General features: G+C 47.6%; 2 protein-coding genes across 10 annotated transcripts; one reads left to right on the top strand and one right to left on the bottom strand.

Moving 5' to 3' along the window:
• Window positions 1-190: 190 nt before the first annotated feature.
• GP6 (glycoprotein VI platelet) lies at window positions 191-25,156 on the top strand. 9 transcript variants are annotated; one of them, XM_088830423.1, is made up of 9 exons: window positions 191-388; window positions 3,112-3,147; window positions 3,265-3,522; window positions 5,244-5,528; window positions 7,009-7,062; window positions 8,380-8,430; window positions 11,436-11,490; window positions 12,950-13,233; window positions 25,138-25,156. In XM_088830423.1, coding segments are annotated over exons 1-9 (1,059 nt in total). In that variant the 5' UTR covers window positions 191-354; the 3' UTR covers window positions 25,140-25,156. The 9 variants fall into 9 exon arrangements, with proteins under 9 accessions (XP_088686549.1, XP_088686548.1, XP_088686550.1 ...); XM_088830422.1 differs by lacking the exon at window positions 25,138-25,156 and adding an exon at window positions 15,567-15,717; XM_088830424.1 differs by lacking the exon at window positions 25,138-25,156 and adding an exon at window positions 15,567-15,716 and having other exon boundaries at window positions 11,436-11,486.
• On the bottom strand, window positions 15,952-27,013 carry NLRP2 (NLR family pyrin domain containing 2). The gene is made up of 8 exons (XM_055411166.2): window positions 25,469-27,013; window positions 23,360-23,530; window positions 21,627-21,791; window positions 20,328-20,498; window positions 19,816-19,986; window positions 19,420-19,590; window positions 18,614-18,784; window positions 15,952-16,211 (listed from the first exon to the last, which is right to left on the bottom strand). Exons 1-8 carry the CDS (start codon window positions 26,908-26,910, stop codon window positions 16,073-16,075), a joined length of 2,601 nt encoding a protein of 866 aa, XP_055267141.2. The 5' UTR covers window positions 26,911-27,013; the 3' UTR covers window positions 15,952-16,072.

Raw genomic sequence — 27,013 nt, 5'->3', positions numbered from 1 at the left:
GTGATTCATGGGCTCGCGGAGAGTCGGACACGACTGAGCGACTGCACTGAGCTGAACTGAACTGAATGAATGGAGGGGGCTACGGGAAGTAGCAGAACACAGACGATGCCTCAGGAGGCAGACTCGCTGGGACCCTGGTCTGGCAGCAGGAGATAAGCCAGGCTCCTTGGAGCTTGTGTGCAAGTCACGCTTCGGAGGGGACAGCTCCGCTCGATGAGTGCCAACTAGGGAAAGCCAGGCTAACAGGGGAGGGAGGAGAGGGCCCTTCGCCCCCGCCGTCGCATCCTGTGTCCAGCTCCAGCCCCACCCAAGGCTTCCCTCCTGGGCTGCAGAGCTCAGGACAGGCGAGGAACCATGTCCCCAGTCCTGTCTGCCCTCTTCTGTCTTGGTGAGTCGTTCTGGAAGATGCTGAGGGACAGGCAGTGGGCTAGGAGACAGAGAAGGTTTTTTTTCTTTAATTGCATCAGGGCAAGAGGCGACCTACAAGCATCACCTCACTTATTTGCTGGGTGGGAAAACTGGGACCCGGGGGAGGCTGCTTGTATGAATTATTCTAGTTTATTCGTGGCTGGGTCGAGAAATGAATACAGGTCTCAGAGTGTCGGGCTGCAAACTTCTCCCACTATGCCATATTGTTTTATTTTTAATTAACTGATCAATTAAAGTCTGCTCAATTTACAATGTTGTGTTAGCTTCAGGTGTACAGCAAAGTGAATCACATATATATTGTATATATCACATATATAATCACACACATATAATATAAATAATATGGAACATACATATTATATAATAATATTAATGCATTAGTATTATAATACTAGTATACATATTATATATATAATATGTATTCTTTTTCAGGTTCTTTTCCCTTAGAGGTTATTACAAAATTTTGAGTAGCACTCCCTGTACCCTATAGTAGGTCCTTGTATTATAATTTTTAATTTTGTTTGAGGTGGATTTGATATCAGTGCTAGATTATAGATTGAGCTTGTCAATATCCCTTATGGTTCTGGTGCCAACAATTTTGCTGTTTGTGACAATGTGTTTGGACCTTGAGGGTATTCTGCTAAGTGATATAAGCCAGATAAACAAATATTGCAGGATCTTACTTACACATGGAGTCTCAAAAAGTTGAACCCACAAAAGCAGAGAGTAGCGCGGTGATCGCCCGGGTTGGGGACAGGCGGTTGAAGGCAGAGGTGCGGGTAACGGGGAGGTTGATGGTGTGGGTCACTTATAAGATGAAATCTATTCCGGGGATTTAAGTCATAACTTGGTGCCAACAGTTAGCCACTCTATAGCACGTACTTGAAATTTGCCAGAAGAGTAGATTTAGATTTCTCACCAAAAAAATACCCCCAAAGATATTTAATTATGTGAGGTGACGGATGTGCTAACTAGCTTGATTGCGGTAGTCATTTCATGAGTCATCACGCCATACACCTTGGATATGTTCGATTTTTATTTGTCAATCTCAATAACGCTGGAGTAAGAGTCTCCTGCAATAGGACTGGCGCAGGGGCTCAGATGCGGTTTTTTACAGTCTTCTCCTTATCAAGCTCTATTCTGGGCACGTCTGCGCATGATTTCCTTATTTCCTCAAAGGAATTTTATCACGGAAAAGGACAGAGGCTCCCGGGGTAAGCAGGAAGGGAGAGCAGTTGTGTCATCAGGGGTGGGAGCGCACACTGTGAAGACAAACTGCGTCTCGGTCACTCGTGCCTTTATCCAGCCTTGAAAGGACTCACGGGGCTCTTACACACGCCTTATTCTGTGCTTTTATTTTACTTTTGGCTGTGCGGGGTCTTCGCTGCTGCGCGCGGGCTTTCTCTAGTTGTGCTGATGGGGGCTCCTCTCTGGTTGCGGTGCTCAGGCTTCTCACTGCGGTGGCTCCTCTTGCTGCGGAGCACAGGCTCTGGGGCCCGCAGGCTTCAGTAGTCGCAGTTCCCAGGCTCTGGGGCACCGGCTCAGTAGTTGTGGCACACGGGCTCAGTTGCTCCTGGGCACGTGGGATCTTCCTGCATCAGGGATCGAACCTGTGTCTCTTGCACTGGCAAGCGGATTCTTTACCACTGAGCCACCAGGGAAGCCCTACTCTGTTTCTAAAAAGACACTCATTTAATCCCCATCATGGCCTGATGAAGCAGGGCCTCCTATTATTCCCATCTCATGGGTGAGAACACAGGCCCAGAAGGATTAAGTAACTTGTTTAAGGTCACGCAGCGACAGGCTCAAATACAAACTAAGGAATGTTTGCACCAGAGCCACATGATTTACTGCAAAAATGTGCTGCCAGTGTTTAAATCTACCTCCTGCCAGTTGCAGGACTATGGACCTCATGGGATATACTGTGCAAAAAAAAAATTATTTGCTGTCTATCTGAAATTAAAATTTAACCAGGAGCCCTGTGTTTATTTTTTAATTTTTATTAACTGGCCATTCCACAGGGCTTGTGAGATCTTAGTTCCCCGAGCAGGGATTGAACCTGGGCCCCTGCATTGGGAGGGCAGAGTCCTGGTCACTGGACCACCAGAGACGTCCCAGGTTGGCTTCTTTCACTTCAATCATGTGCTTGTGTATCTTTGAAAAAAAAAATGACACACACACAGAATAATGACAAAAGAAAGGGACTTGAAACTAACACAAGGTTGTTCAACCACCAATTCGGTTCAGTCGTTCAGGTGAGTCTGGCTCTGTGACCCCATGGACTGCAGCATGTCAGGCCTCCCCATCCATCACCAGCTCCTGGAGTTTACCCAAAGTCATGTCCATCAAGTCGGTGATGCGATCCAACTATTTCATCCTCTGTCGTCCCCTTCTCCTGCCTTCAATCTTTCCTAGCATCAGGGTCTTTTCAAATGAGTCAGCTCTTCACATCAGGTGGCCAAAATATTGGAGCTTCAGCATCAGTTCTTCCAATGAATATTCAGGACTGATTTCCTTTAGGATGGACTGGTTGGATCTCCTTGCTGTCCAGGCGACTCTCAACTATATCCCCAATTCAAAAAAAAAAGCAAAAGCATGCAAGTCTGTCAGCTCAGTGTGCAGCACGCAGGAGGTGTGGGTTCACATGAGGTCCTGGTGACTGGTTGCTTGCTCTTTCCTCAGGGCTGTGTCTGGGCCAGGTGATTCGCGCTCAGGAAGGTGAGACCAGATCTGTCTTCCGGGTTCAGCCAGTGAGAGGGCAGAAGCTGGGGGAGGGCCCAGGACGGGAGGGCTCTGTCGGAAGCTGAGCTCCACTAAGATTTGCTTCACTTCCAGGTCCCCTGTCCAAGCCCTCCCTCCAGGCCCTGCCCAGCTCCCTCGTGCCCCTGGGGAAGCCGGTGACCATTCGCTGCCAGGGGCCTCCGGGTGCAGACCTGTACCGCCTGGAGAAGCTGAAATCCGGGAGGTATTTTGACCAGGCGGAGATCTTCATCTCCGCGATGGAAAGAGACCAAGCCGGCCGCTACCGCTGCTCCTATCAGATAGGGATGCTCTGGTCCCCTCCCAGCAGCCAGCTGGAGCTGGTTGCTACAGGTAACCAGGGGTGGGCGTGCTGGATGTGGAGCCTCAGGGCTGCGTGGTCCTCTGTTCTGGGCGCCAAGAGGGTGAGAGTGGGGGTGATGGAGACCCTAAACCCAAAGTCCCGGGGCGAGGGTCGGGGGGTGATGCTGGGATTAGGGTGGGGCAAGCGAGACGTTGGGCTTGAGTGCCAAATTTAGGGAAGGTGCCCAAAACTCAGTAACCCACATAAATAATATGTTAATGCAATATTAAAAAAAAACACCCCAAATCAAGGCAAAAAATCCAGGATGTTCACAATAGCACAATTTCAAATAAAGGCAGATTCTAAGTCACATGCAAGCCTGACACGAGAGGGAAATGTGTACCCCTCTAGCCATGTTTATGCCTGAAAAGTATTTATTTTGTGGCCACACCCTTGGGGCATGTGGGGTCTTAGTGTTCCATTCAGGGGTCCAACCACTTGTCCCCGCCAGTGGAAAGGTGGAGTCTTAACCACCTTTTCTCTCTCTCTTTTTTATCCCCCCCCAGTTTTAATATTTTTTAATTGAAGTATAGTTGATTTCAGTTCAGTTCAGTTCAGTCACTCAGTCGTGTCCGAATCTCCGCGACCCCATGAATCACAGCCTCCCTGTCCATCACCAACTCCCGGAGTTCACTCAAACTCATGTCCACAGAGTCGGTGATGCCATCCAGCCATCTCACTCTCGGTCGTCCCCTTCTCCTCCCGCCCCCAACCTTTCCCAGCATCAGAGTCTTTTCCAGTGAGTCAACTCGTCGCATGAGGTGGCCAAAGTATTGCAGTTTCAGCTTTAGCATCAGTCCTTCCAATGAACACCCAGGATCGATCTCCCTTAGAATGGACTGGTTGGATCTCCTTGCGGTACAAGGGACTCTCAAGAGTCTTCTCCAACACCACAGTTCAAAAGCATCGATTCTTCGGCGATCAGCTTTCTTCACAGTCCAACTCTCACATCCATACATAATCACAGGAAATACCATAGCCTTGACTAGACGAACCTTTGTTGGCAAAGTAATTTACAATGCTGTTAATTCCTGCTGTACAGCAAAGTGCTCCAGCTATATATATTTTTTTTTGAAAAATATTTTTCCATTATGGTTTATCATAAGGTATTGAATATAGATCTCTGTGCTATACAACAGTAGAATCTTGTTGTTTACCCATCCCATATATAAACACTTACATCTGCTAACCCCAGCCTCCCACTCCATGCCTCTCCCAACCCTCTTGCCCTTGGCAACCACCAGCCTGTGCTGTGTCCATGAGTCTGCTTCTTGTTCACAGATAGGTTCATCTGTGTCATATTTTAGACCCCACATATAACTGATGTCATGTGCTATTTGTCTGTCTCTGTCTGACTTACTTCAGTCAGTGTGGTCATCTCTGTTTGCACGTGGCATATCGTCACCAATGGCATTATTTCATTTTTTGTGGCTGTGTCGTATTCCACTGTGTATATGGACCATCTTCTTTATCCAGTCCTCTGTCGATGCATATTTAGGTTGTCTCCACGTCTTAGCTATTGTGAGCATTGCTGCTGGGAACATACGGGGGCGTGTATCTTTTCGAGTTAGAGTTTTGTCTGGATATGTGTCCAGGAGAGGGATTGCTGGATCATATGATAGGTAATTCTAATTTTAGTTTTCTGAGGAACCTCCATACTGTTTTCCACAGTGGCCACCATCTTTAATACTAAAGTCCTCTCCTTTCACAGGAACTTCCCCCAAGCCTTCGCTCTCAGCCCAGCCCAGCACGGCGGTGCCCGCAGGAGTGACGGTGACTCTACGCTGCCAGAGCCAATATGGTTTTGACCAGTTTGCTCTCTACAAGGAGGGGGACACCAGGCCCTTCAAGACACCAGAGAGGTGGTACCGGGCAGACTTCCCCATTGTCACAGTGACTGCCGCCCACAGCGGAATCTACCGATGCTATAGCTTTTCCAGCGCACACCCATACCTGTGGTCAGCCCCCAGCGACCCCCTGGAGCTTGTGGTCACAGGTCAGGGGCACAGACAAAACCTTTTCTCCAGCCTTGGCAGTCCCTGACGGAAGTTTCCAGGGGCAGGGCATGGGAAGTCGGAGGCTTTGGAGGGTGTCTGGGTGTCTGGGTGCTGCTGTAACAGGTGACCACAAGTTCGCTGGCTTAAATCTCACAATATACTGCCTTACAGTTCTGGAAGTCAGCAGTCTGAAGTGGGTCCTGCAGGGATAAAACCAAGGTGTCAGCCAGCCTTCCTTCTGGAAGCTCAAGGGGAGAGTTCATTTCTGGTGCCTTTTCCAGCTTCTAGAATCACCTGTATCTCTTGGCTCCCATAGTCCCTTCCTTCATCATCAAAGCCAGTATCATAGCATTTTCTAATCTTTCTCTTTCTCTCTGACTCTTGACCTTCCCGCTTTGCTCTTAGGCTTTTAAGGACCCTTGTAATCGGACCCACCCAGATAATCCAGGATGGTCTCCCCAGCCCAAGATTTTATTTTTTAAAAAATTTGTTTTAGAGTATAGTTGATTTACAGGGCTTCTCAACTAGTGTGGTGCCAGTGGTAAAGAACCTGCCTGCTAATGCAGGAGATATAAGAGACTCAGGTTCGATCCCTGGGTTGGGAAGATCCCCTGGAGGAGGGCATGGCAACCCACTCCAGGATTCTTGCTTGGAAAATCCCCATGGACACAGAAGCCTGGTGGGCTACGGTCCACTGGGTTGCAAAGAGTTGGACACAACTGAAGTGACTTAGCACACACACACAGTTAATTTACAATATGGTGTTAACTTTAGGTGTACAGCAAGGTGCAGGAGTTATATATATATATGCATACATATATCCAGTCTTTTACATTAATTAATTAATCAATTATTTCTATTTAAAAATTTTAATTTATGTATGTTTTCTTTTTTTTGGCTGCACCTCGCGCCATGTGGGATCTTGGTTCCCTGACCAGGGACTGAACTTGCACCCCCTGCAGTGGAAGCCTGGAGAAAGTGAAAGCCAGGAAAAAGAAATTTTAATACTGTTTTAATTTGAATGCTATGAATAATGCCTTGTGATTGGTCTGGGTAAACAAGCAGATAGCAAGGGTAGTGGGAGAGGGAAGGGGCTGTTTTGTTCCCTAGGCAGTACCCATTTGTCCCCACATAGGATGCCTGTCTTTCTCTGGACGTAGTCCATGGTTTCTGCCTCCTTATCTGGTTCCCAGGAGACAAAAGCCACTTTTGTTCCCAGGATTTGTAAGATGGCAGGTCACAGGGATCCAGAAGAAGGGACAGGACTAAAGTTTGGAAAGTAGGGAAGGCAGCTACAGGGATCATCATTATTTAGCTTCAGAATGTGTTAGGTGTGCCTTTCAAATGCTGTTTAAGACTCACCACAGTCCAGTGATGGAAGCATCCGTATTTTTATTTTCCAGGTGAGGAAACTGGGTTTGCTCAGGAACCACACATAACAGTGCACAGATCACTCTCTGTTTTTTTCTGATTTCTCAGGGACCTCTGTGACCCCCAGCTGGCTGCCCACGGAGCCACCTTCCACCGTAACAGGTAGGTTTTGGAGCATTCACCCTGTGTCTGTGGTATAAAGGCACAGGAACCCCGTTATCCTTCTCCTCTTTGTTTAGATTTCTTGATTTACTTGAATACTGAAGTGGGTTGCCATTTCCCCCTCCAGGGGATCTTCTTACATAATTACAGTACAACAGAAAAACCAGAAATCTGACATTGGCATAATATATATGTATAGTTCTATGTCGATTTATCACACAGATTCATATAACTACCATTGCATTCAAAATACTGTTCCAAGGGAAGAAAACAAAAAATGCTATTCCATCCTCACAAAGATATTTCTCAGGGTCCCCCCTTTATAGACACCCTTCCCCTCCCATGATCCCTAACCCCTGGCTAATTTGTTCTTCCTAGATTTAATTTTGTCATTTTGAGAATGTTACATATAAACAGAATCATACAACATGGGACTTTTTGAGATTGTCTCCGCTCCCCCCTTATTATAATACTCGATGGACATGAGTTTGAGTAAGCTCTGGGAGTTGGTGATGGACAGGGAAGTCTGGCCGTGCTGTAATCTTTGGGGTTGCAAAGAGTCGGACATAACTGAGTGACTGAACTGATCGTAATACCCTTGAGATTTTTCCAAGTCATTGCTTGCATCAATAGTGCTTCCTTTTTAAAAAAAAATTAACAAAAATATTTGTTCTTGGTGGTGTTGGGTCTTCACTGCTTCATGGGCTTTTTCTCTAGATGTGAGAGTGGAGGCTACTCTCCAGTTGCGACACATGGGCTTCTTATTGTGGTGGCTTCTCTTGTTTCAGAGCACAGGCTCTAGAGCATGTGGGCTTCAGTAGTTGCCGCTCCTGCGCTCTAGAGCAGAGGCTCAATAGTTGTAGCACACAGGCTTAGTTGCTCCACAGTATGTGTGATCTTTCTGGACCAGGGATCGAACCCAGGTCTCCCGCATTGCAGGCAGATTCTTTACCCCCGAGCCAATGGGGAGCCCCCACCCTCAGTATATACAGACAAGAAAATTTAAAAAAGTGTATTCACACAGAAGCTTGTATGTGAATGTTCAGACAGTAGCAGAATCCACAATAGCCCCTACGTGGAAATAACTGTGTCCATCAGTGGATGAATGGAGCTATTTCTCAGGAAGCCACTCAGAAGTAGAAGATGGTCTATCTCGGGCTTTCTGAGTTTGTCTTTCCTCTGTGTCTGTGCAGTGTGTGGTGGAGAAATGAGTTCCAGGGAGATGCGACAGCTCAGAAGGGGTAAGGGGAGTAGGGACTCACTGAACAGACCTGACATTACCCACTTTCTTATAATCCTCTTGCTTAAAATTCACAGAAGCCTCCAGGAAATTGAACCACTTGATTCTGAACGAAGCCTCCACAACTGGTGAGTAACCAGGCACTCAGAGCTCGCTATTCCGTCATCTAAGGCTGTCGGCTTTCAGTCTGCTTCTCAAAACCACCTGACTCTTCCCAGGAAAGTCCTTGGTTTGAGGGTGAGTGGGGTGGAGATGGGCTCTGAGCTTGGGGGTCGAGGAGCGTTCTGGGTAACGTGGCTCCTTCCAAGCTGGCGGCACCGAGGCTACCGTGGGGACGCCGTTACTCATCCCTGCACTGTGCTCTTCTTCTTTTCTGAGTTTACTGTTCACTGAAGGACAACTGCTTTACCACGAGGCTGCCGTGGGGACGCCGTTACTCATCCCTGCTCTGTGCTCTTCTTTTCTGAGTTTACTGTTCACTGAAGGACAGCTGCTTTACCATGAGGCTGCCGTGGGGACGCCGTTACTCATCCCTGCTCTGTGCTCTTCTTTTCTGAGTTTACTGTTCACTGAAGGACAGCTGCTTTACCATGAGGCTGCCGTGGGGACGCCGTTACTCATCCCTGCTCTGTGCTCTTCTTTTCTGAGTTTACTGTTCACTGAAGGACAGCTGCTTTACCACGAGGCTGCCGTGGGGACGCCGTTACTCATCCCTGCACTGTGCTCTTCTTTTCTGAGTTTACTGTTCACTGAAGGACAGCTGCTTTACCACGAGGCTGCCGTGGGGACGCCGTTACTCATCCCTGCTCTGTGCTCTTCTTTTCTGAGTTTACTGTTCACTGAAGGACAGCTGCTTTACCATGAGGCTGCCGTGGGGACGCCGTTACTCATCCCTGCTCTGTGCTCTTCTTTTCTGAGTTTACTGTTCACTGAAGGACAGCTGCTTTACCACGAGGCTGCCGTGGGGACGCCGTTACTCATCCCTGCACTGTGCTCTTCTTCTTTTCTGAGTTTACTGTTCACTGAAGGACAACTGCTTTACCACGAGGCTGCCGTGGGGACGCCGTTACTCATCCCTGCACTGTGCTCTTCTTTTCTGAGTTTACTGTTCACTGAAGGACAACTGCTTTACCACGAGGCTGCCGTGGGGACGCCGTTACTCATCCCTGCACTGTGCTCTTCTTTTCTGAGTTTACTGTTCACTGAAGGACAGCTGCTTTACCACGAGGCTGCCGTGGGGACGCCGTTACTCATCCCTGCACTGTGCTCTTCTTTTCTGAGTTTACTGTTCACTGAAGGACAGCTGCTTTACCATGACGTGTTGGTTTCTGCCGTACAACGTGAATCAGCTCTACGTGCGTCGCCTCCCTCTCGAGCCTCCCTCCCACCCCGGCACAGTGCTGTGCTTCTTTTCCTTTTGGACTTTCCGTCACTTAGAGTGTTGCCACAAGAGCTCTTCTACGTAGGTAGTGAGTTCTGAATGCTTCTTTCTTTCTTTTTTTTTAAAATTTGTTGGCTGTCCTGCATGGGATCAAACAGGGATCAAACTCACGTCTTCTGCATTGGAAGTGCAGAGTCTGAACCGCTGGGCCCTCAGGGAAATCCCTTTGGTGTGCTCTTCCAACTCGGCTCTGATCAATGTGTGTAGCCTTGTTCCCATTGCTTCCAGGCACGATCCTGTGCCTCAACCCCACGCAGATCGTAGTTCCCTGGACACAGTACGGTCCTCCAGCCCACCGGAGTTATGTTTCCCTCAGACGGTTTTTCTCTTTGCCCTTGGCTTCCCTAGGGAGAGTCTCCTTTTCCTTCGAGACAGAAAACCTTGGCAGATTCCCTGAGAATTCCTTAGCTGTCTCCGTGGGGTCCATACACTTTAGTTTCCTGATTCCGGCAGGTTCTTTCTAAGACTCTGAGGAGATTCTTCTCCGTCCTATGTTCAAAACACTTCTTGGTTCCCAGTCACTCTCAGGAGGAGTAGGAAAACTGACCCATAGCTACTAAGTCATTTGCCAGATAGTAAAGAATCTACTTGGTAATGCAGGATACCTGGGTTTGATCCTCGTGTCAGGAAGGTCCCCTGGAGAAGGCAGTGGCAACCCACTCCAGTATTCTTGCCTGGAGAATTCCATGGACAGAGGAGCCTGATGAGCTACAGTCCATGGGGTCGCAAGGAGTCAGACGTGGCTGAGTGATGAGCCTAATAAGTGACGAGTCTGAGGTGCAGAGTCTGACTCTGCGGTGCATGCTGTTGACTCCCTCAGTCGTGTCCGCAGAGTCTGACTCTGCACGCTGTTTACTCCCTCAGTCGTGTCCGCAGAGTCTGACTCTGCGGTGCGTGCTGTTTACTCCCTCAGTCGTGTCCGCAGAGTCTGACTCTGCCGTGCGTGCTGTTTACTCCCTCAGTCGTGTCCGCAGAGTCTGACTCTGCACGCTGTTTACTCCCTCAGTCGTGTCCGCAGAGTCTGACTCTGCGGTGCTGTTTACTCCCTCAGTCGTGTCCGCAGAGTCTGACTCTGCACGCTGTTTACTCCCTCAGTCGTGTCCGCAGAGTCTGACTCTGCGGTGCTGTTGACTCCCTCAGTCGTGTCCACGGAGTCTGACTCTGCGGTGCTGTTGACTCCCTCAGTCGTGTCCACAGAGTCTGACTCTGCCGTGCGTCCTGTTTACTCCCTCAGTCGTGTCCACAGAGTCTGACTCTGCGGTGCTGTTGACTCCCTCAGTCGTGTCCACAGAGTCTGACTCTGCGGTGCTGTTGACTCCCTCAGTCGTGTCCGCAGAGTCTGACTCTGCGGTGCTGTTTACTCCCTCAGTCGTGTCTGACTCTTTGTGACCCCGTGGACTGTAGCTTGCCAGGCTCCACGTCCATGGGATTTCTCAGCCAAGAATACTGGTATGGGTTGTCATTTCCCCCTCCAGGGGATCTTTCCAACCCAGGAATGGAACTCGTGTTTCTTGCATTGGCAGGCGGGCTCTTTTTTTTTAACCACTGAGCCGTCAGAGAAGCCCTTTGCAGTTCATGCTCTTCTTATAAACCTGGAATTCTGCCTCTCAATGCAGCTGTTCAGGATTAGGGCGGAAACAGGGATAGAAGAGATGGCTCCACCTCTTTACGCTTATCCTTTTTGATTCCCAGAAGCTTCTAGAAATATCACTGTCTTTCCAAAGGAGTCGGACCCTCCAACTGGTGAGTAAGTGTCCTTCTCTGGACCAACTTCCTTCCCCTCTAGCCCATGTCTTTACCCCAAACTGGCTGCTTTCCCTTCAAAGAGACTGCAGCTCTGTGGTCTTGGGTTCTGGTGTGTCAGCTAAGAAGGGAAGGGGTGGTGTTAGCATATGGAGCTCAGAATTGGGCAAAGACCAGTGTGAAGGTGGAGATTATCTAAAAGGTCAGAGGAAGGGAAACTTCATCTCTGTCCCATCCCCTATGGCAGTCTCCTCTTCCACAATCAGCCAAACAACCAGGTGGTGTCTGTGTGGGGAGAATTTGTATCAGAGGCCTGTGAGGGGCTGAGTGGAAGACGTCCTACTCAAAGAATGGGGCTTATCTAGTCCTGGTGCTTGGTGAGGATGAGAGGAACCCTCGAGGAAGGAGGTTGGCACCCTAGCTTGTTATTCTTCAGTGGTGTCCGACTCTTTGCAACCCCATGGACTGCAGCATGCCAGGCTTCACTGTCCTTCACCATCTCCCAGAGTTTGCTCAGACTCATGTCCATGGAGTTGGTGATGCCATCCAACCATCTTGTCCTCTGTTGTCCCTTCTCCTCCTGCCTTCAATCTTTCCCAGCATCAGGGTCTTTTCTAATGAGTCAGTTCTTTGCATCAGGTGGCCAAAGTATTGGAGTTTCAGCTTCAGCATCAGTCCTCCCAATGAACACTCATGGTTCATTTCCTTTACGGTTGACCGCTTTGATCTCCTTGCAGTTCAAGGACTCTCAAGAGTCTTCTCCAACACCACAGGTCAAAAGCATCAGTTCTTCAGCACTCAGCTTTCTTTATGGTCCAACTGTCACATCCATACATGACCACTGGAAAAACCATAGATTTGACTAGACGACCTTTGTTTGCAAACTAATGTCTCTGCTTGTTAATATGCTGTCTAGGTTTGTCAGAGCTTTTCTGGCTAGCGGAGAGTAATAGGTTTTCAGATGAAGGATTTGGCTATGACAAACTCAATATGCGGCTTGGAGTGGGTCCTGGCGAGGAGCTTTATTTATAATTTTTATTTTTGGCTGGGCTGGGTCTTAGTTGCAGCTTGAGGCATCTTTGATGTGGCACATGGTTTTCTCTCTAGTTATGGTGCTCGGGTTCAATAGTCAGGCCTCACAGGCTTGTGGCATGTAGGACCTTAGTCTCCTGACCAGGGATCCAGCCTGTGTCCCTTGCATGGAAAGGCAGATTTTCAACCACTGGACCACCAGGGAAGTCCCAAGATTATTATCATTACTTTTTTGGATATGGACCACTTTTAAAGTTTTCATTGTATTGCTTCTGTTTTATGTTTTGGTTTTTTGGCTTCAAGGGCTCTTAGCTCCCCAACCAGGGACTGAGCCTGCATGCCTGGCATCAGAAGGTCAAGTCTGAACCCCTGGGCCACCAGGGAAGTCCCCCTGTAGCTGGGCTTTTACCACCTGCTCCTGTCTCTTCTAGTTCCTCCAGGTCTTGCCCTCCAGCGCTACACCAAGGGCAATCTGGCCCGGATATGCCTTGGGGCTGTGGTTCTGATTCTCCTGGTGGGGCTTCTGGCAGAAGACTGGCACAGCCGAAGGAAACCTCCGATGAGGCACCGGCTCAGAGCTGCACACAGGCCGCTCCCGCCCGTCCCGCAGACCCAGAAACCACAGGGGCATCAGGATGGGGGTCGACCAGATGGTCCCAACCATGGCTTCCATCACTCGAATCCCAGGCTTGGTTGCGTCTAAGAGATTGGTCATGTGAGTGGGGAGGGGACCTAGAGTGAGTGGACTATGAGAGCCACAGTCTACTCATGGTCGTCTTACTCACTGCCTTTTTTTTGGGGGGTGGGGGGTCGGACTGCGAGGCATGCGGGGAGTTTAGTTTTGTAACCAGGGACTGAGCTCACGCCCCCTGCATTGGAAGGAAGAGTCTTAGCTACTAGACCACCAGGGCAGTCCCTCCAGATGGACTGATTTTTTTTCATTCTATTTATTTTTAATTGGAGGATAATTGCTTTGCACTGTTGTGTTGGTCTCTGCCGAATGTCACCTGAATCAGCCGTGGGTACACACATGTCCCCTCCCTCGGACCTCCCTCCCCACCCCACAGCCCTCTAGTTGTCCCAGAGCACCAGTTTGAGCTCCCTGCGTCATACAGCAAATCCCCACTGGCTATCTGTTTTACACGTGGTAGGGTGTGTGTTTCAGGGCTGCTCTCTCAGTTCATCCCACCCTCTCTTTTCCCCACTGAGGACTGACTTCTGACATCACCCCCTCTCACAGCTGACCCAATCCATCCTCTGCCCCAAACTCCCCCATGTGTTCCCCTTGCCCACCTGCCTTGTGCTTTTTAAAAAATTCTATTGACATATAGTTAATTTACAGTGTTCTGTTAGTTTCTGGTATGCAGCAAAGTAAATCAGTTCCTGAGGGTTTTTTTTTTTTTTTTTCTGGTTATCCCCAAATGTAACCCTCATGCTAATGCTGTCTTAAGCTACAGTCTGACAAAAATCTCTTTTTGTTTCTTGGGTTTTACCTGACTCTTTCAGGCCTTTGGGTATTCTATTCTTTCCCCTTCGAATATAATAATAATTATAACTTACATGTTAATGACTTGCCTTTATATTAGAAAAAAAGCCCAAAGTCCTAAGCTTATCCTAAAGGTCTGGATAGGTGAATCCGTAGAGACAGAAGACAGACTGCTGGTTGACAGGGGTTGAGGCGAGGAAGAAACAGGGAGTAACTACTTGCTGATCAGTCGCTAAGTTGTTCCGACTCTTTCTGACCCCATGGACTGCAGCACACCAGGCTTCCCTGTCCTTCACTGTCTCCCAGAGTTTGCTCAGATTCATGTCCATTGAGTTGATGATGCCATCCAACCATCTCATCCTCTGGCACCCCCTTCTCCTTGTGCCTTTGATCTTTCCTAGCATCAGGGTAATTACTTAATCGGTGATTTTTTTCTTTTCTGATTTTGCAGTGATGAAAACCTTTTGCAACTAGGTAGAGGTGGTGGTTTCATAACAAAGTGTACTAAATGGCACTGAATTGTTCACTTTAAAATGGTAAATTTTATGTTACATGAATTTCACCTTAATAAAAAGGAAAAAAAAACCAAACCCAACCTTACTCCCTGACATTCATCCCTGTCTGTGTGGGTCACTTATCCTAGGGAGGTAAGTGACATAAGTCAGAAATACTTCCCTTTTCCTGTCGCCAGCCTGTGGCACCTAGTTGGGTGCCCCATGCTAAACAGAAGCCTCTCTGTTGCTGACACAGTCTTCAGATGAAGTCCAGTCTGGCTCTCCCGTGAATATGACTCTGGTATATATCTGGGGTTCCAGTTCCTACCAGAGTGAACCCCAGACCCTGACTTTATTAGGGAACTTCCCCCCAGGAGCTGTGATGAAGATTGGCAAGATCTGGCCCCTCCCCCAACACTGCTGGCCCCCAGGCTGCCTGCCTTCCTGGCGATTCTGAGCTCAGAGCCCTCCCCCAGTGTGCCCTCTGTGCCACTTTGGCTAGAGGAACTATCTAGAAGGAAGTAAGGTTTGGAAGAAAAAAAAATAGTGCTTAATAAAAAAGTAATTCTTATAGAAAATAATATTAAAAGGAATATATATATGTATATATCACCGAGTCACTTTGCTGTACAGCAGAAATTAACACACCAATGTAAATCAACCATACTTCAATTTAAAAAACATCAAAGAATAAAGGTTCTAATAAAAAAGTAATTCTGCACTGCTGCTTTAAGGAATTTGGGGATTCTGTATGTCACAAGGGAATTCTGAGGGCTGTAAGAGGAAGAGCTATGCATACCATGAAGTTCTGTTTTCTGTGGAATCATTAAATCACTGACATGGAATCATTAAAAGTTAATCAGAGCAATGATGTGATCATACGTGGGCTTCATGTATGTGTGTGTTAGTTGCTCAGTGCTGTCTGACTCTGCGGCCCCATGGACTGTAGCCCACCAGGCTCCTCTGTCCATGGTATTTCCCAGGCAAGAAAACTGGAGTGGGTTGCCATTTCCTCCTCCAGGGGATCTTCCTGACCCAGGGATCGAATTCTGGTTTCCTGCCTTGCAGGCGGATCCTTGACCTTCTGAGCCACCAGGGAAGGCCACTGAAGCATGCAAGAGGGCTGCACAATACTGTGGGACCAGCAGGAGAAGCACTCCGCTGAGGAAGACTTGTCAGGCGCCTGTCCACTCAGGCCAAGAAACATCAGGTCTGGGCAGTGACTTGGCAGACAAATCCATGTGATCACCAGCATTTCTTTCCCACTCCCTTACCCCTGGGCTAAGTTCTCCCTGAATACAGTATCTTTTCTCCAAGTCTGGTTGGAATCCATTCATAAATAGACTTCACTCATGAATGCTTTCACCTTTATTTTTCTTGATATACTCAAGGTAGAGACATTTCATCCACCACAGGGTTAAGTGATGAGTGTGTGTTTTATGTAAACCAGAGGCTCAGCCATGGCTAAGCTAACAGCTGGCGCGGCAGCTAACATCACTGAGGGGCTCTCGCTAAGTTCACTCTCACCTTGATGATCTAGGACTTCACTGGAGAATGAATGGCTCCAGCGTGATTCAGAAAATGAAGTCATGGGAAGAAGGTCTGTTATTTTTTGGGTCTCGATGGTCACTCTCAATAGTCAGCTGTGGGTTGCTTTCCTTCATTTCTCTCAGCAGCTTCTGAACTCGAGCATCGGATTCATCTATCTTCAACCTAGGAGGCAGAATGTAGGAGAGAGAACGTTTTCTTATTGCTTTGAGGAACTTCATTCCAAATGCCCAAGTGCCTGGCAAAGGTCATGATTTAGAAATTTACAGAGCAAGGGCCATCTGCACTGGCTATTCTATGCTGCAAAGTAGAGCTCCAGATCGATTTGGTAGGGAAACAGATGCTCCTGGGTTAACACTGGTGGTGGTGGTGGTGGTGGTGTAGTCATTAAGTCATGTCTGCCTCTACAGTCATGAACTGTAGCCCACCAGTCTCTTCTGTCCATGGGATTTCCCAGGCAAAAATATTGGAGTGGGTTGCCATTTCCTTCGCCAGGGGATCTTCCTGATCCAGGATCAAACCCAGGTCTCCTGCATTTGTAGGCAGATTTTTTACCACTGAGCCACCAGGGAAGCCCTGGGTTAACATTGTAATAGTATAAAGGCACTACATAGCTTTGGGTGCTTGAATGATCTTGGGTGATTATATCATCATGCTTGGCACTAGAGATGGAGTTTATGAATACCTCTGTGATGTCCATCTAAAACCTACCTACTCCATAACATTGACAACTTCTACTTGGTGAATCCAGGATGAGGCAGACACATTTGAATCAAGTCAGTGGGATTAGCTTTTTATCTTCCTTGGCTACGAGCTTCTAGATAACTACCACCTCATATGTGATCTGTGATAAGAGCAGTCTCATTTCTTGGAGTTGCCTTTTAGTAACCATATTCAGTCACATGTATGTGGAAATGGGAGTGGGGAGGGAGAGGGAATAATTAAAATTACAAATAAAAACAGGAGACCAAGGGTATTGGCTGCCGTGTTTCTGATTGGCATTATAGTCCCAATTATGCTGGCATATTAATCAAAATCTGTTCTGTTGTTTGAGCTTCCCAATATGTCATGCAACAAACCTTCAGTTAAAATGAGTAAGTTTTGGGGGGTCTCATGTACAGCTTGGTGACTATAGTTAATAATACTATTGTATATCTGATATTTGCTAAGAGAGTAGATCTTATGTGTTCACACCACACACATGAAGGTAACTGTGTGAGGCGATGGACGTGTTAATTACACTGACTGTGATGCTCACTCCACAACATATGCATACATCAAAACAGTACACTGCATACCTTAAACATATACAATTTTGTTAATTATATCTCAGTAAAGCTGACAGAGCACCCCTGCCCCCAAACTCCACGTACCCGGTCAACTTTAAGCTAGCTTGAGCAGAAACCTTGTCAGCAATCAATATAACTTTTGCTAAAATATAGGCCAACGAGCTTCAAAATATTTAAAACATGACTCTTTAAGGTTAAACATAGTGTGTCTATTCATGATTTTCAGAAGTTGGTCACAGTCTTTGGTAGAAAAAAAATAGTCCCACAGATGATCTGTGTGTGGCTGAAAATGTTGAAGGAATCAGAAATGGGGTGTGAAGAACACATCAGAAGATACAAATGTGTTACTCGAAGAACTAGGATGGTGCTGGAGAAGATGCCTGGGAGTCCCTCGGACAGCAAGGAGATCAAACCAGTCAATCCGAAAGGAAATCAACGCTGAGTATTCGCTGGGAGGACTGATGCTGAAGCGGAAATACTGATGCGAAAAGCCAGCTCGTTGGAGAAGACCCTGACGGTGAGAAAGAAGGAAGACAAAAGGAGAAGGGGGTGGCAGAGGATGAGGTGGTTGGATGGCACCACCAACTCAATGGACATGAATTTGGGCAAACTCTGGAGATCACGGAGGACAGAGGAGCCTGTTGTACCGCAGTCCATGGGATTGCAAAGAGTCGGACATGACTTAGTGGATGAACAACAAAAGCCATTGTCTGGGCTGCATCTGAGGATTTAAAAAAGTTCCCACACTCTCGGGAAGAGTTTTATGGTTCTTCGTTACCACAGTAGCAAATCAACAATAGAGCAAGAACAATAGAACAGTGAGCAAGTAGAAGACAACCCATTGGTAAGAGCTCCTACAATCACAGATTACTTTGATTGGGCAGCAAACTCACTCCAAAGAACATGCTTCTAAGTCTGACATTGGCCCATTGGACCTCTGTAACTAATACAGTCCACAAACAAACTTTCCAAAAACACCATGTAAGAGCTGTGATTCCATTTTCCTAATGAGACAATCGCTGGCCGCCATAAGTCCCCCTCAGGTAGATAAACCCTAAGTTCAGCCTCTTGGTTTCCAGGTTGAGTTTTGGTCTCCTTCGACTCACCTTCTCTGTCAAAACAATGGAAGGAACCTATGGGAAAATTATCTCATAACCAGACATCAATAAATGAAAGTTGAATGTGAGCATTAAATGCCTATAACAAATTGCTATAGTTTGTGTTCCCCCAAAACCTAGGATCGTGGAGCAAACACTCAGGGGAGTAGGAGGATCATACCTGAGTGTCTGGAGGGGACAACTTTGAAGTTTCAAGGCATCACACAGCATATTTACTCCACTGGACCCCAAGGTATTTTGGCCCAGGTCCAGCGTGATCAGGTTCTGATTGCTTCTAAGGGCAGATGAGAGTTCTGCGCAACAGAAGGGAGTGATGGCACATCCCCACAACCTGGAGGTGAAACACACACATTCACTGATTTACTCAACCAACGCTCGTTGATACCACCCCATATGCCAGGCACACACTTGGGTGGTAGTGGCCTTTGTGGTCAGGGTTGATTTGGGGTCCTCTGTGGTTCACTATGAATTTGGGGATTAAATTTTGTGTGTGGGTGTGAAAAATGCCATCCTGGTAGAATTTTTAATTTTTATTTATTCTTTAAAGATTTGCCTATTTTTGGCTGCACCGGGTTTTTGTTGATGTGTGTGGGCCTTCTCCAGTTGCGGTGTGGGGGCTACTCTCTAGCTATGGTGTTCAGACTTCTCACTGCAGTGGTTTGTCTTTTGGGGATCATGGACTCTAGAGTCTGCAAACTTCAGCAGTTGCAGCTCACAGGCTCCAGAGCACAGGCTTTGGTATTTGTGGCACACGGGCTTAGTCGCCCTGTGGCATGTGGGATCTTCCCGGATCAGGGGTTGAACCCGCGTCCCCTGTACTGGCAGATGGATTCTCTACCACTGAGCCACCAGGAAAGCCCCATCCTGGTGGAGTTTTTTAAATGCTCAATGAAAATTGCGGGGGAGGTCTGCTGTATTGACAGTACCTTTTAGATACAGACTAAAGTTCACAAAACCGTAACTCACCATAGACATCTTAGTTTACACAGTGGTTTCTTCAAAGCCTCGCACAGAAACTTCAATCCAATAATTCCTATGTGATTCAGTCCCAGATCCAAGTGTGTGAGGCTTGAATTTTGCTGGAGGAGTGTCGAGAGATGAATGCAGCCATCGCTGGTTATGTTGCAACACCATAGCCTAGCAATCAGATCACACGAAGAAAACATTTTTCTTTTCTGCCACCGATGAGACACACCAAAACCATGATCATCTATCTCAAGCCATGGCTTTTTAGATGAGTTTGAAGATAATGGAGACAGTAACTAGAAACTGCCCTACTTGAATCCAGTATGCATGTATATACATACAACACACGTGTGCGCACACACACACAACACACACACACAGCCAGCACAGACGTACACCAGGGTTTGCAGTTGACATTCCGGGTAAGTCAGGCCCTCACACAGCAGTTTCACCCCACGATCTCCAAGAGCATTCTTGGCCAAACACAGGTGAGTCAGCCTCTGGTTGACAATCAAAGCAGAAGACAGATCTTTGCAATAGGCTTCCGTAAGGTGACAGTTTTCCAACCTGCAAAGGCACCGCGCAGACAGCAAGATGGTGAAAACATTTCCAGAACCCAACTTTCTTGGCTGTCTCCACTGACTAGAGCCCTCGGTCACACCCCTTTTTGTCAACTCTCTGCCCTCTCTCAGTGGTATGCTAGCGATCGTGGTCACAAAGGGACAGAAATGAGAGAACAATGAGACACACGAGCCATTGGTCTGGGGCCAAAACTGGGAGCCAGGCGTCTATATCAGTGGGGTGCTCCATCCTGGACACCCAGCAATTCCAGGTGTTGCCCCTGCTCTTCTCCGTGTGACCCTACATCTACCACAAAGATGCTCGATGGAAAGAGAGGAGAGACTTACGACAGCCTCTGTAGGGAGCACGTGGGATGTCTCAGCGTCATGTACAGCAACTTGGCTCCCTCATCCAGGAACTCATTGGCTGTGAGGTTCAAGCATGTGAGGGACTGATTGGTTCTGAGGCAGCAGGAGAGATCAGCCCATTGCTGAGTGGTGGCAGAACAAGACACCAACCTGCAGGAGAAATGGCAGCAAGTCATTCGTGAGGACCAAACACTGGACACACAACTGTCTACAGTTCTGTCTCTCACTCTATTGTGTCAGGGCTTCCCAGGTGGCTCTAGTCGTAAAGAACCCACCTGCCAGTGCAGGAGACTAAGAGACCTGGGTTCGATTCCTGGGTCAGGAAGCTCCCCTAGAGGTGGGCACGGCAACCCACTCCAGTATTCTTACCTGGAGAATCCCATGGACAGAAGAGCCTGGTGGGATATGGTCTATGGGGTGATAAAGAGTTGGACCCAGCTGAAATGACTTAGCGTGCTATTATGTTAGCCCTGGACTAAATTATCTGGAGCAGAGGTTATTCAAGTGTGATTCCTGTACTAGTTGCATCAGCACCATCTGGTAACTGTGTAGAAATGCAAATCGTCTAGAGACTCTAGATGGAGAGGCCAGTGATCTATGTTTTAAGGTATCCTGCAGTCACCTGGAAGATGTCTTTTAACAAATTCCTGGGCCATATACTCAGATTGTGATTCTGAAGATCTGGGTGAGACCCAAGAATTTGGATCTTTTTATCAAGTTCCCTGGTGATGGTGCTGCTGCTGGTGGTCTGGAGATGACACATCAACAACTACTTATTTAGAAATCCAGCCAACCAAGCATATTGTGCCACTATATTCTATCTGGAGATACATATTCTATTTCTGGAGGTACACATTCTTCATCATGAGCAAATAAAACTTTATTGGACCATGATATATAGTATCATGATAAAGAATATGCATTTCCAGGAGTAGAATACAGGTAACATGTTTTTCTTTCTTTGGGCGGGGGGAGGGCCACGCTGCCTGGCATGTGGGATCTTTGTTCCCTGACTAGGGATCGAACCCGCACCCCTTGCAAGGGAAGCATGGAGTTTTAACCACTGGACCTCAAGGGGAGTCCCCTCCAGCTCATTTTCTATTCTGGGGCATGTTCCTTAATTGGTGGAAGTTGTTGTTTAGTCGCTAAGTTGTTCTGACTCTGTCCAGTCAGAGTAAGGTATTCCCACCCTCTCCGATGTGCACAGCATTGCCATGTAGGTTTGTGCTAGCTCTGTTCACAGGCTGCGGGTTTTCAGCGATGGTGAGGCTGATATACCTGAGATACTGCAGATTACAATTGGGGTTCCTCAAGACCTCACACAATGGGGGAAGCATGTCATTCTGGTCGTTTCCTTCAAGGGTCAGATGTGTTAAAGTCTTGTGACCACCAAAAGCCAGGCAGAAGTTCCGATAAGTGTCAGCTGGGGAAATATTTTTGAGGCTAGGGAAAAGAAACAGGTATTAGCTTGATTTTGTATACCTATCCTGCATACACATAGAATAAAGAACTGCCATGGGTTTAAATGTTAGAAGTAATTTTTTTTATATTTTTACCTTTATTGACATACTGTTGACAGATAAAACTGTATATATTTAAAACATATGACTCCATGTTTTGATATACAAGTACCTTGCGAAGTCACCCCTACTATCAAGCCATCACTGCACACAGATCCCCTTCCTCCTTTTCTTCTGTGGCAAGGACACTTATGATGAACTGTCTTAGCAAATTTCAAGTATTCAGAGCAGTACTGTTATCACTGTGAGCAGTCACCACATTGCAGTCCATCAGGTCACCAGAACTTACCGTCCTGCATACCTGAAACTTTGTGCTATTTAATGAACAGCTCATTACAATTAGAAGCTCGAGTTTCATTTTTTTTTAAAGCAGGAAAGAATTTTAATTATCCAATTATTCTCATTGAAGAAAAAGATCTGAGCTATTAGTAGCTGTCATGTCATAGATGGATAGATGGATGGACAGACAGATAGATGATAGACAGATCTTATGAAAGTAGAAGCTCCAATTTCTTTAGTTGTTTCAAACTTTTGCCAAAGGGAAGTCAGTCATAAGCAGTCATTTTAGACAAAACCTGTTCTCCTATTGCTTTTTGAGAAAGATAAGGCAGCATCTCTTTTTCTTGAAGTGTTAGCAATGGATGCATTTCAACATGCATAATTATGTCCTTGATGACAAAATTATAACAGAGTAATTACAGTTCAGGTGTTCAAATTGGAGTCAGGCGGCTACTGAGAATCTGGTCTCAGACACCTCTCTGCATCACTGAGAACTTGAACTTTCTTAAAAAGCCCAAGGACAGCACCCTCCAGCCCCACCCTTATGGTCCCGCCAATCTCCCCTTGTAACCATATAACCATTTCAGACCCCAAGCAATCCTTGCTTAAGAAGCACTCTTACTTCTTGCCAGCTCCAATTATAATTCTTGACAAACAACTCAGGTAACTGACTGTAACCCTGCATTTTCTGCTTTATAAACCTCCTCAACTTTGTAGTCAGGAGGAACACAGTTCAAACATTTCCTGAATCTGTTTCTCTTGGGCTGTGGTCCTAAATGACCCCTAATCAGCACCTTTTAATCTCAATCAAGCCTCCATTTCTGAAATGTTGGTTAACAGCCTGTTGAATACTTTGACTCTAAGGAACGCTCTTGGGCTTAGAATCAGGACTGCAGAGTCAATAAAACCCAAAGTGGGAGGAACTCTTGTCTCTCCGTGCTGAGAAAGAGTACCGAAAGAGGACGCCAGCAGCCTGGGCGGGCCTCAGTGATGCCGAAGCTGACGCAGCTGATGCAGCAGCTGGCTCCTCCTCTCCCCTTCGTCCTGACTCACCTGCCCAAACGGGAGCGTGCAGGGTTTTCCCACAACACTAGCTCCACAAAGAACCTCAGGTCCAGGAAAACTCGAACTAAATGCTGTCTTAGGAGGACAAAATATAAGAAGCTTGGACATGCCCTGGAGGCTTTAATCCAGGGACTAGCTGCTACTTACACCACTTTCTGGAGACTAGAGGCAGCAGAGGCTATTTTTTCGCAAAGAATTCTCACTGACGAGGTACTGAGGAAGCTCTGACTGATGTCCAGAAACAGCAGATTCCTGTTTGAGTCAAACACAGAACAAAGATCCATCCAGAGAGGGAGCATGTGTTGATCATTCTGGGACCTATGGGAAAGAGACGAAGGAAGGGACTTAGAGAAAAGTAACATCTGTCCATCTTCGTGAATGTGTTTCAGGTTGCTCTGGGCATTATTGTTGCTTAGTTGCTCGATTGTCTTCTACTCTTTGTGATCCTATGGACTGTAGCCTGCCGGCTCCTCTGTCCATGGGATGTCCCAGGCAAGAATATTGGAGCGGGTTGGCATCCCCTTCTCCAGGGGATCTTCCTGACCCAGGGATAGAACCTACATGTCCTGAACTGGCAGGTGGATTCTTTACTACTGAGCCACCTGGGAAGCCCTAATAAGAAATTATAACTCTAAAAGTTGGGTGATTTAATTATTTAGCACAAGTATCAGACAAACCAATACCTAAGACATATTACTGGAGAAAGAACTTGAACTTCTCGCATGTCAATCTAACAGAGCCTTAAAATAAGTCAAAATTCTAACCATATCATTGATCAAAGATTGAGAGCAATATACATCATTGACAAACACTTAAGAGTAGGTGTACACATCAATACAGGTTATTTGGATATTTGATGGTAAATCCATATAAATAATATTCAAGCTAATTTATAACCGTGTTTGCTGACCTAAGATGGTGTCCATAAAATTTTGAGAAAATACAGTCTTTAAGTGGTTGCATATTCATGTACAAAGATTTCTCCAAGAATGGCTATTTTGTTCTGGTGATTGCTTTTGAGTGGAAGGATTTTAGCAGACAAAAGATATAGGAGACCTGGGTTTGATCCCTGGGTCAGAAGATCCCATAGAGCAGGAAATGGCAACCCACTTCAGAATTGTTGCCTGGGAAATCCCATGGACTGAGGAGCCTGGCAGGCTATAGTCCGTGGGATCGCAAAAGAGTCAGACACAACTTAGCGACCTAACAAAGATTTAGAAAAATTAGTATGCAAGCCTGTCAAAACATTTGAGTGAAAGAAGGGGAAAAAATCAGAATATGAATATAAATGGATCCGTAAGGTAGAGAAAAGCTGATGTCAAGTTATCATGGTCCTAACACTTCCTGGAGGTAAATCAAGCTTATGACTCTTCACCAAGTGGTGAGGGAATGTGAGAGAACGTTAAGGGAATATGTAAAACAGACACCTCCCCCAGGGGGCTAATGAGGGCATTTTATTCTAGTTCAACAAATATACATGGAGATTTCAGACACAGATTTCAGATAACCACCTAGGGGGGAGGAAGAGGTGAGTTGATAAGATGAATATCAGTATGTTGACAGGTATTACACATCACTGTGAGGCAGAGATTTTAGATTGTGAGCACACGACTTTATAAGCCAATAGCCTTGAGCTCTAATCCCAGCCAAACACCCTTTTCTGAAGCCAGCATCTTCATCTTAACATGGAAGGTGACCTGTTTCTAGTAGGTGCCAAGTGAGAAGTATCTGGAAACTGCAAATGATCTCAGCTGATATTATTTGTGCCTAAATGGAAAATAACAAAGATTCATAACTGGCCATCTCGTTATCTAAGTCTGTCAGGTGAAGTTCTTGGGGGGAGAGTCTCCGTGATCATGGGTGGGGTGTAGCATTCAGAAACTTGGCAGATTCAACTCCTGACTCCATCTTTAATGCTTTTCTAGAAGTCATGCCCCACATGGGACCACCATGTCATACGTCTCCCCAAATCTACACAGCCAATCTGCAGACTGAAACAGGTGAGGCCATTTGCAAAAAATGGTTTGTCAAGGAAAATGGAGGTGGGTCTCCAAAGAAGGTCTGGTTCCAAAGCTCCCATTTCTAATGACATCATACCTCCTCCCTTGAATGTTAGGTTGTCAGGACACAAGGCCACAAAAAGCCACTTACTGACCTTAAGCAAGAGGGAATAAGACACACTGGCCTTTCCTTAACGAGCCATGGAGTAAGATAGTAAAGATAGGAGAACTAGCTGGGTGAAAAGTGAGTTCTCACCTTTCAACCTGAGTGCCTGATTCCAGTACAGTATCATTATCCAGGAATATCCCCTCTTCTACCTGCAGTGAAAGTTTCTGCAAGTTTTCACAGTGCTTGAGGCAGAATGATGAGTGCACGACATCCGTTTTATTTTTCAAGTGCAGGGACATCTCCTTGATGTGGGCCATGGCATCCTTCACCAGCTGCTCCTCCTGAGACTCGTAGAGACAGCACAGAACCTCCTTCGTGTCCGTCACCGAGAAGGATTTCTTCCCATGGGGCACCAGCGCGTATTTCAGTAGCTCCCGCTTGATCTCCGTCGACACCAGGCAGCCGAAAGTCGCCTCCAGCTCCATGGCGCTCCTTTGGTTGCAGAGGCCGAACAGGAAGCGCCCGACGAGGGTCAGGCTGGGGTTCTCGAGCCTCTCCTCCCTGGACAGCAGTTTCCGCACGTCCCCGACGTGCCACGGGCGGCCGCCCAGCCCTTCCTCCTCCTGCTCTTCCGGCTCCAGGACGTAGAAGGCGGCGGCCAGAAACTGCTGGACGCTGAGGTGGATGAAAGCGTAGCAGGCCTCGGCGTCCCCGCGCTTCTGCAGCACGCTCCCGTCCAGGAAGGGGCGGAGGGCGGCCGGGCGCACGCCGAGCCGCCCGAGGTCCTCCGCGTCGAACTCGGAGCTCCGCGTCCACACGCCCTCCGCGGCCAGGAGGCACAGGGGCCTGAGCGCAGCCTGCGCGCCCCGCCGGGGGCCGCGGCCGCAGAGGAAGCGCAGGAACAGCGCCGTGCAGGTGCGGCAGGCGGCGGCGGGGTCCTCCCCGCGCTGCATCTGCTGTCTCAGACAGCTGCAGACCACCCAGCACACGGACGGCGCCGAGCCCAGCTGGAACAGAGCCGCGTTGCTCCTCATCGAGTGGAACGCGCGCAGGGCCTGGCCCTCCTCTTCGAAGCGGCTCAAGAAATACGCCTTCCGCTCCTCCTCCGAGAACCCCTCGATCTCCAGGAAGAGCGGCTGTTCCGTTAAGAGCCGCAGCTCCCGCAGGGCGCCCGGTCGCGTGGTGATGAGTAAGGTGGCCTTGGGTAGCAGCTTTCTCTTGAGTAAACTTCCCAGGAGGACGGGCACCGGCTTCTGCTTCTTCCAGTCGCCACATAGGTCGTGGATGAGCGCCCCCGAGGGAACCTTCAGCTCATCAAAACCGTCGAGGATGAACAGGACTTTCTGGGCCCGGGCGAGGATCGCTGGTATGTCGTCCTGCACACGTGGCCGGTTGGCAGATATCAGCTCTGCAAAGGTGCACGTCCCTCTGTGGTTGAGCCCCTTGCAGCTGAGGTAGAAGGCGGAGTTGGAGGTCTCTGCCAGGTTGTCCTGTGTCCAGTCCAGCATCAATTTCTTTGCCAGTGTGGTTTTCCCGACGCCAGCAGGACCGTGCAGCACCACAGTGTGTGGAAATGGCCCGGCCAACATTTTAGGATTACAGAATGGGATCAGGGTCTCATATCTTTGGGTGACAATACAAACATCTTCACTGAGTCTGGGCCAGAAGTTCTTCCAGCGTTGACAGAACTTC

Source organism: Moschus berezovskii, chromosome 22 (genome assembly GCF_049115385.1).
Source record: "Moschus berezovskii isolate FMDL1 chromosome 22, NW_MosBer_1.0, whole genome shotgun sequence".
NCBI lineage: Eukaryota > Metazoa > Chordata > Mammalia > Artiodactyla > Moschidae > Moschus > Moschus berezovskii.
This window is presented reverse-complemented; position numbering and strand designations above follow the sequence as displayed.

What these genes read in the sequence shown, in the direction of transcription:
- GP6 (XM_088830420.1), top strand. Translation starts at nt 355, where the DNA reads ATGTCCCCAGTCCTGTCTGCCCTCTTCTGTCTTG. An exon ending in GCCACCTTCCACCGTAACAG is followed by an intron (nt 7,063 to 8,379) that starts GTAGGTTTTGGA and finishes TAAAATTCACAG; the next exon opens with AAGCCTCCAGGAAATTGAAC. An exon ending in GAACGAAGCCTCCACAACTG is followed by an intron (nt 8,431 to 11,435) that starts GTGAGTAACCAG and finishes TTTGATTCCCAG; the next exon opens with AAGCTTCTAGAAATATCACT.
- NLRP2 (XM_055411166.2), bottom strand. Translation starts at nt 26,910, where the DNA reads ATGTTGGCCGGGCCATTTCCACACACTGTGGTGCTGCACGGTCCTGCT. An exon ending in TCTAGTCTCCAGAAAGTGGT is followed by an intron (nt 21,792 to 23,359) that starts GTAAGTAGCAGC and finishes TCTTTTCCCTAG; the next exon opens with CCTCAAAAATATTTCCCCAG. An exon ending in TGCTCCCTACAGAGGCTGTC is followed by an intron (nt 19,987 to 20,327) that starts GTAAGTCTCTCC and finishes GTGCCTTTGCAG; the next exon opens with GTTGGAAAACTGTCACCTTA.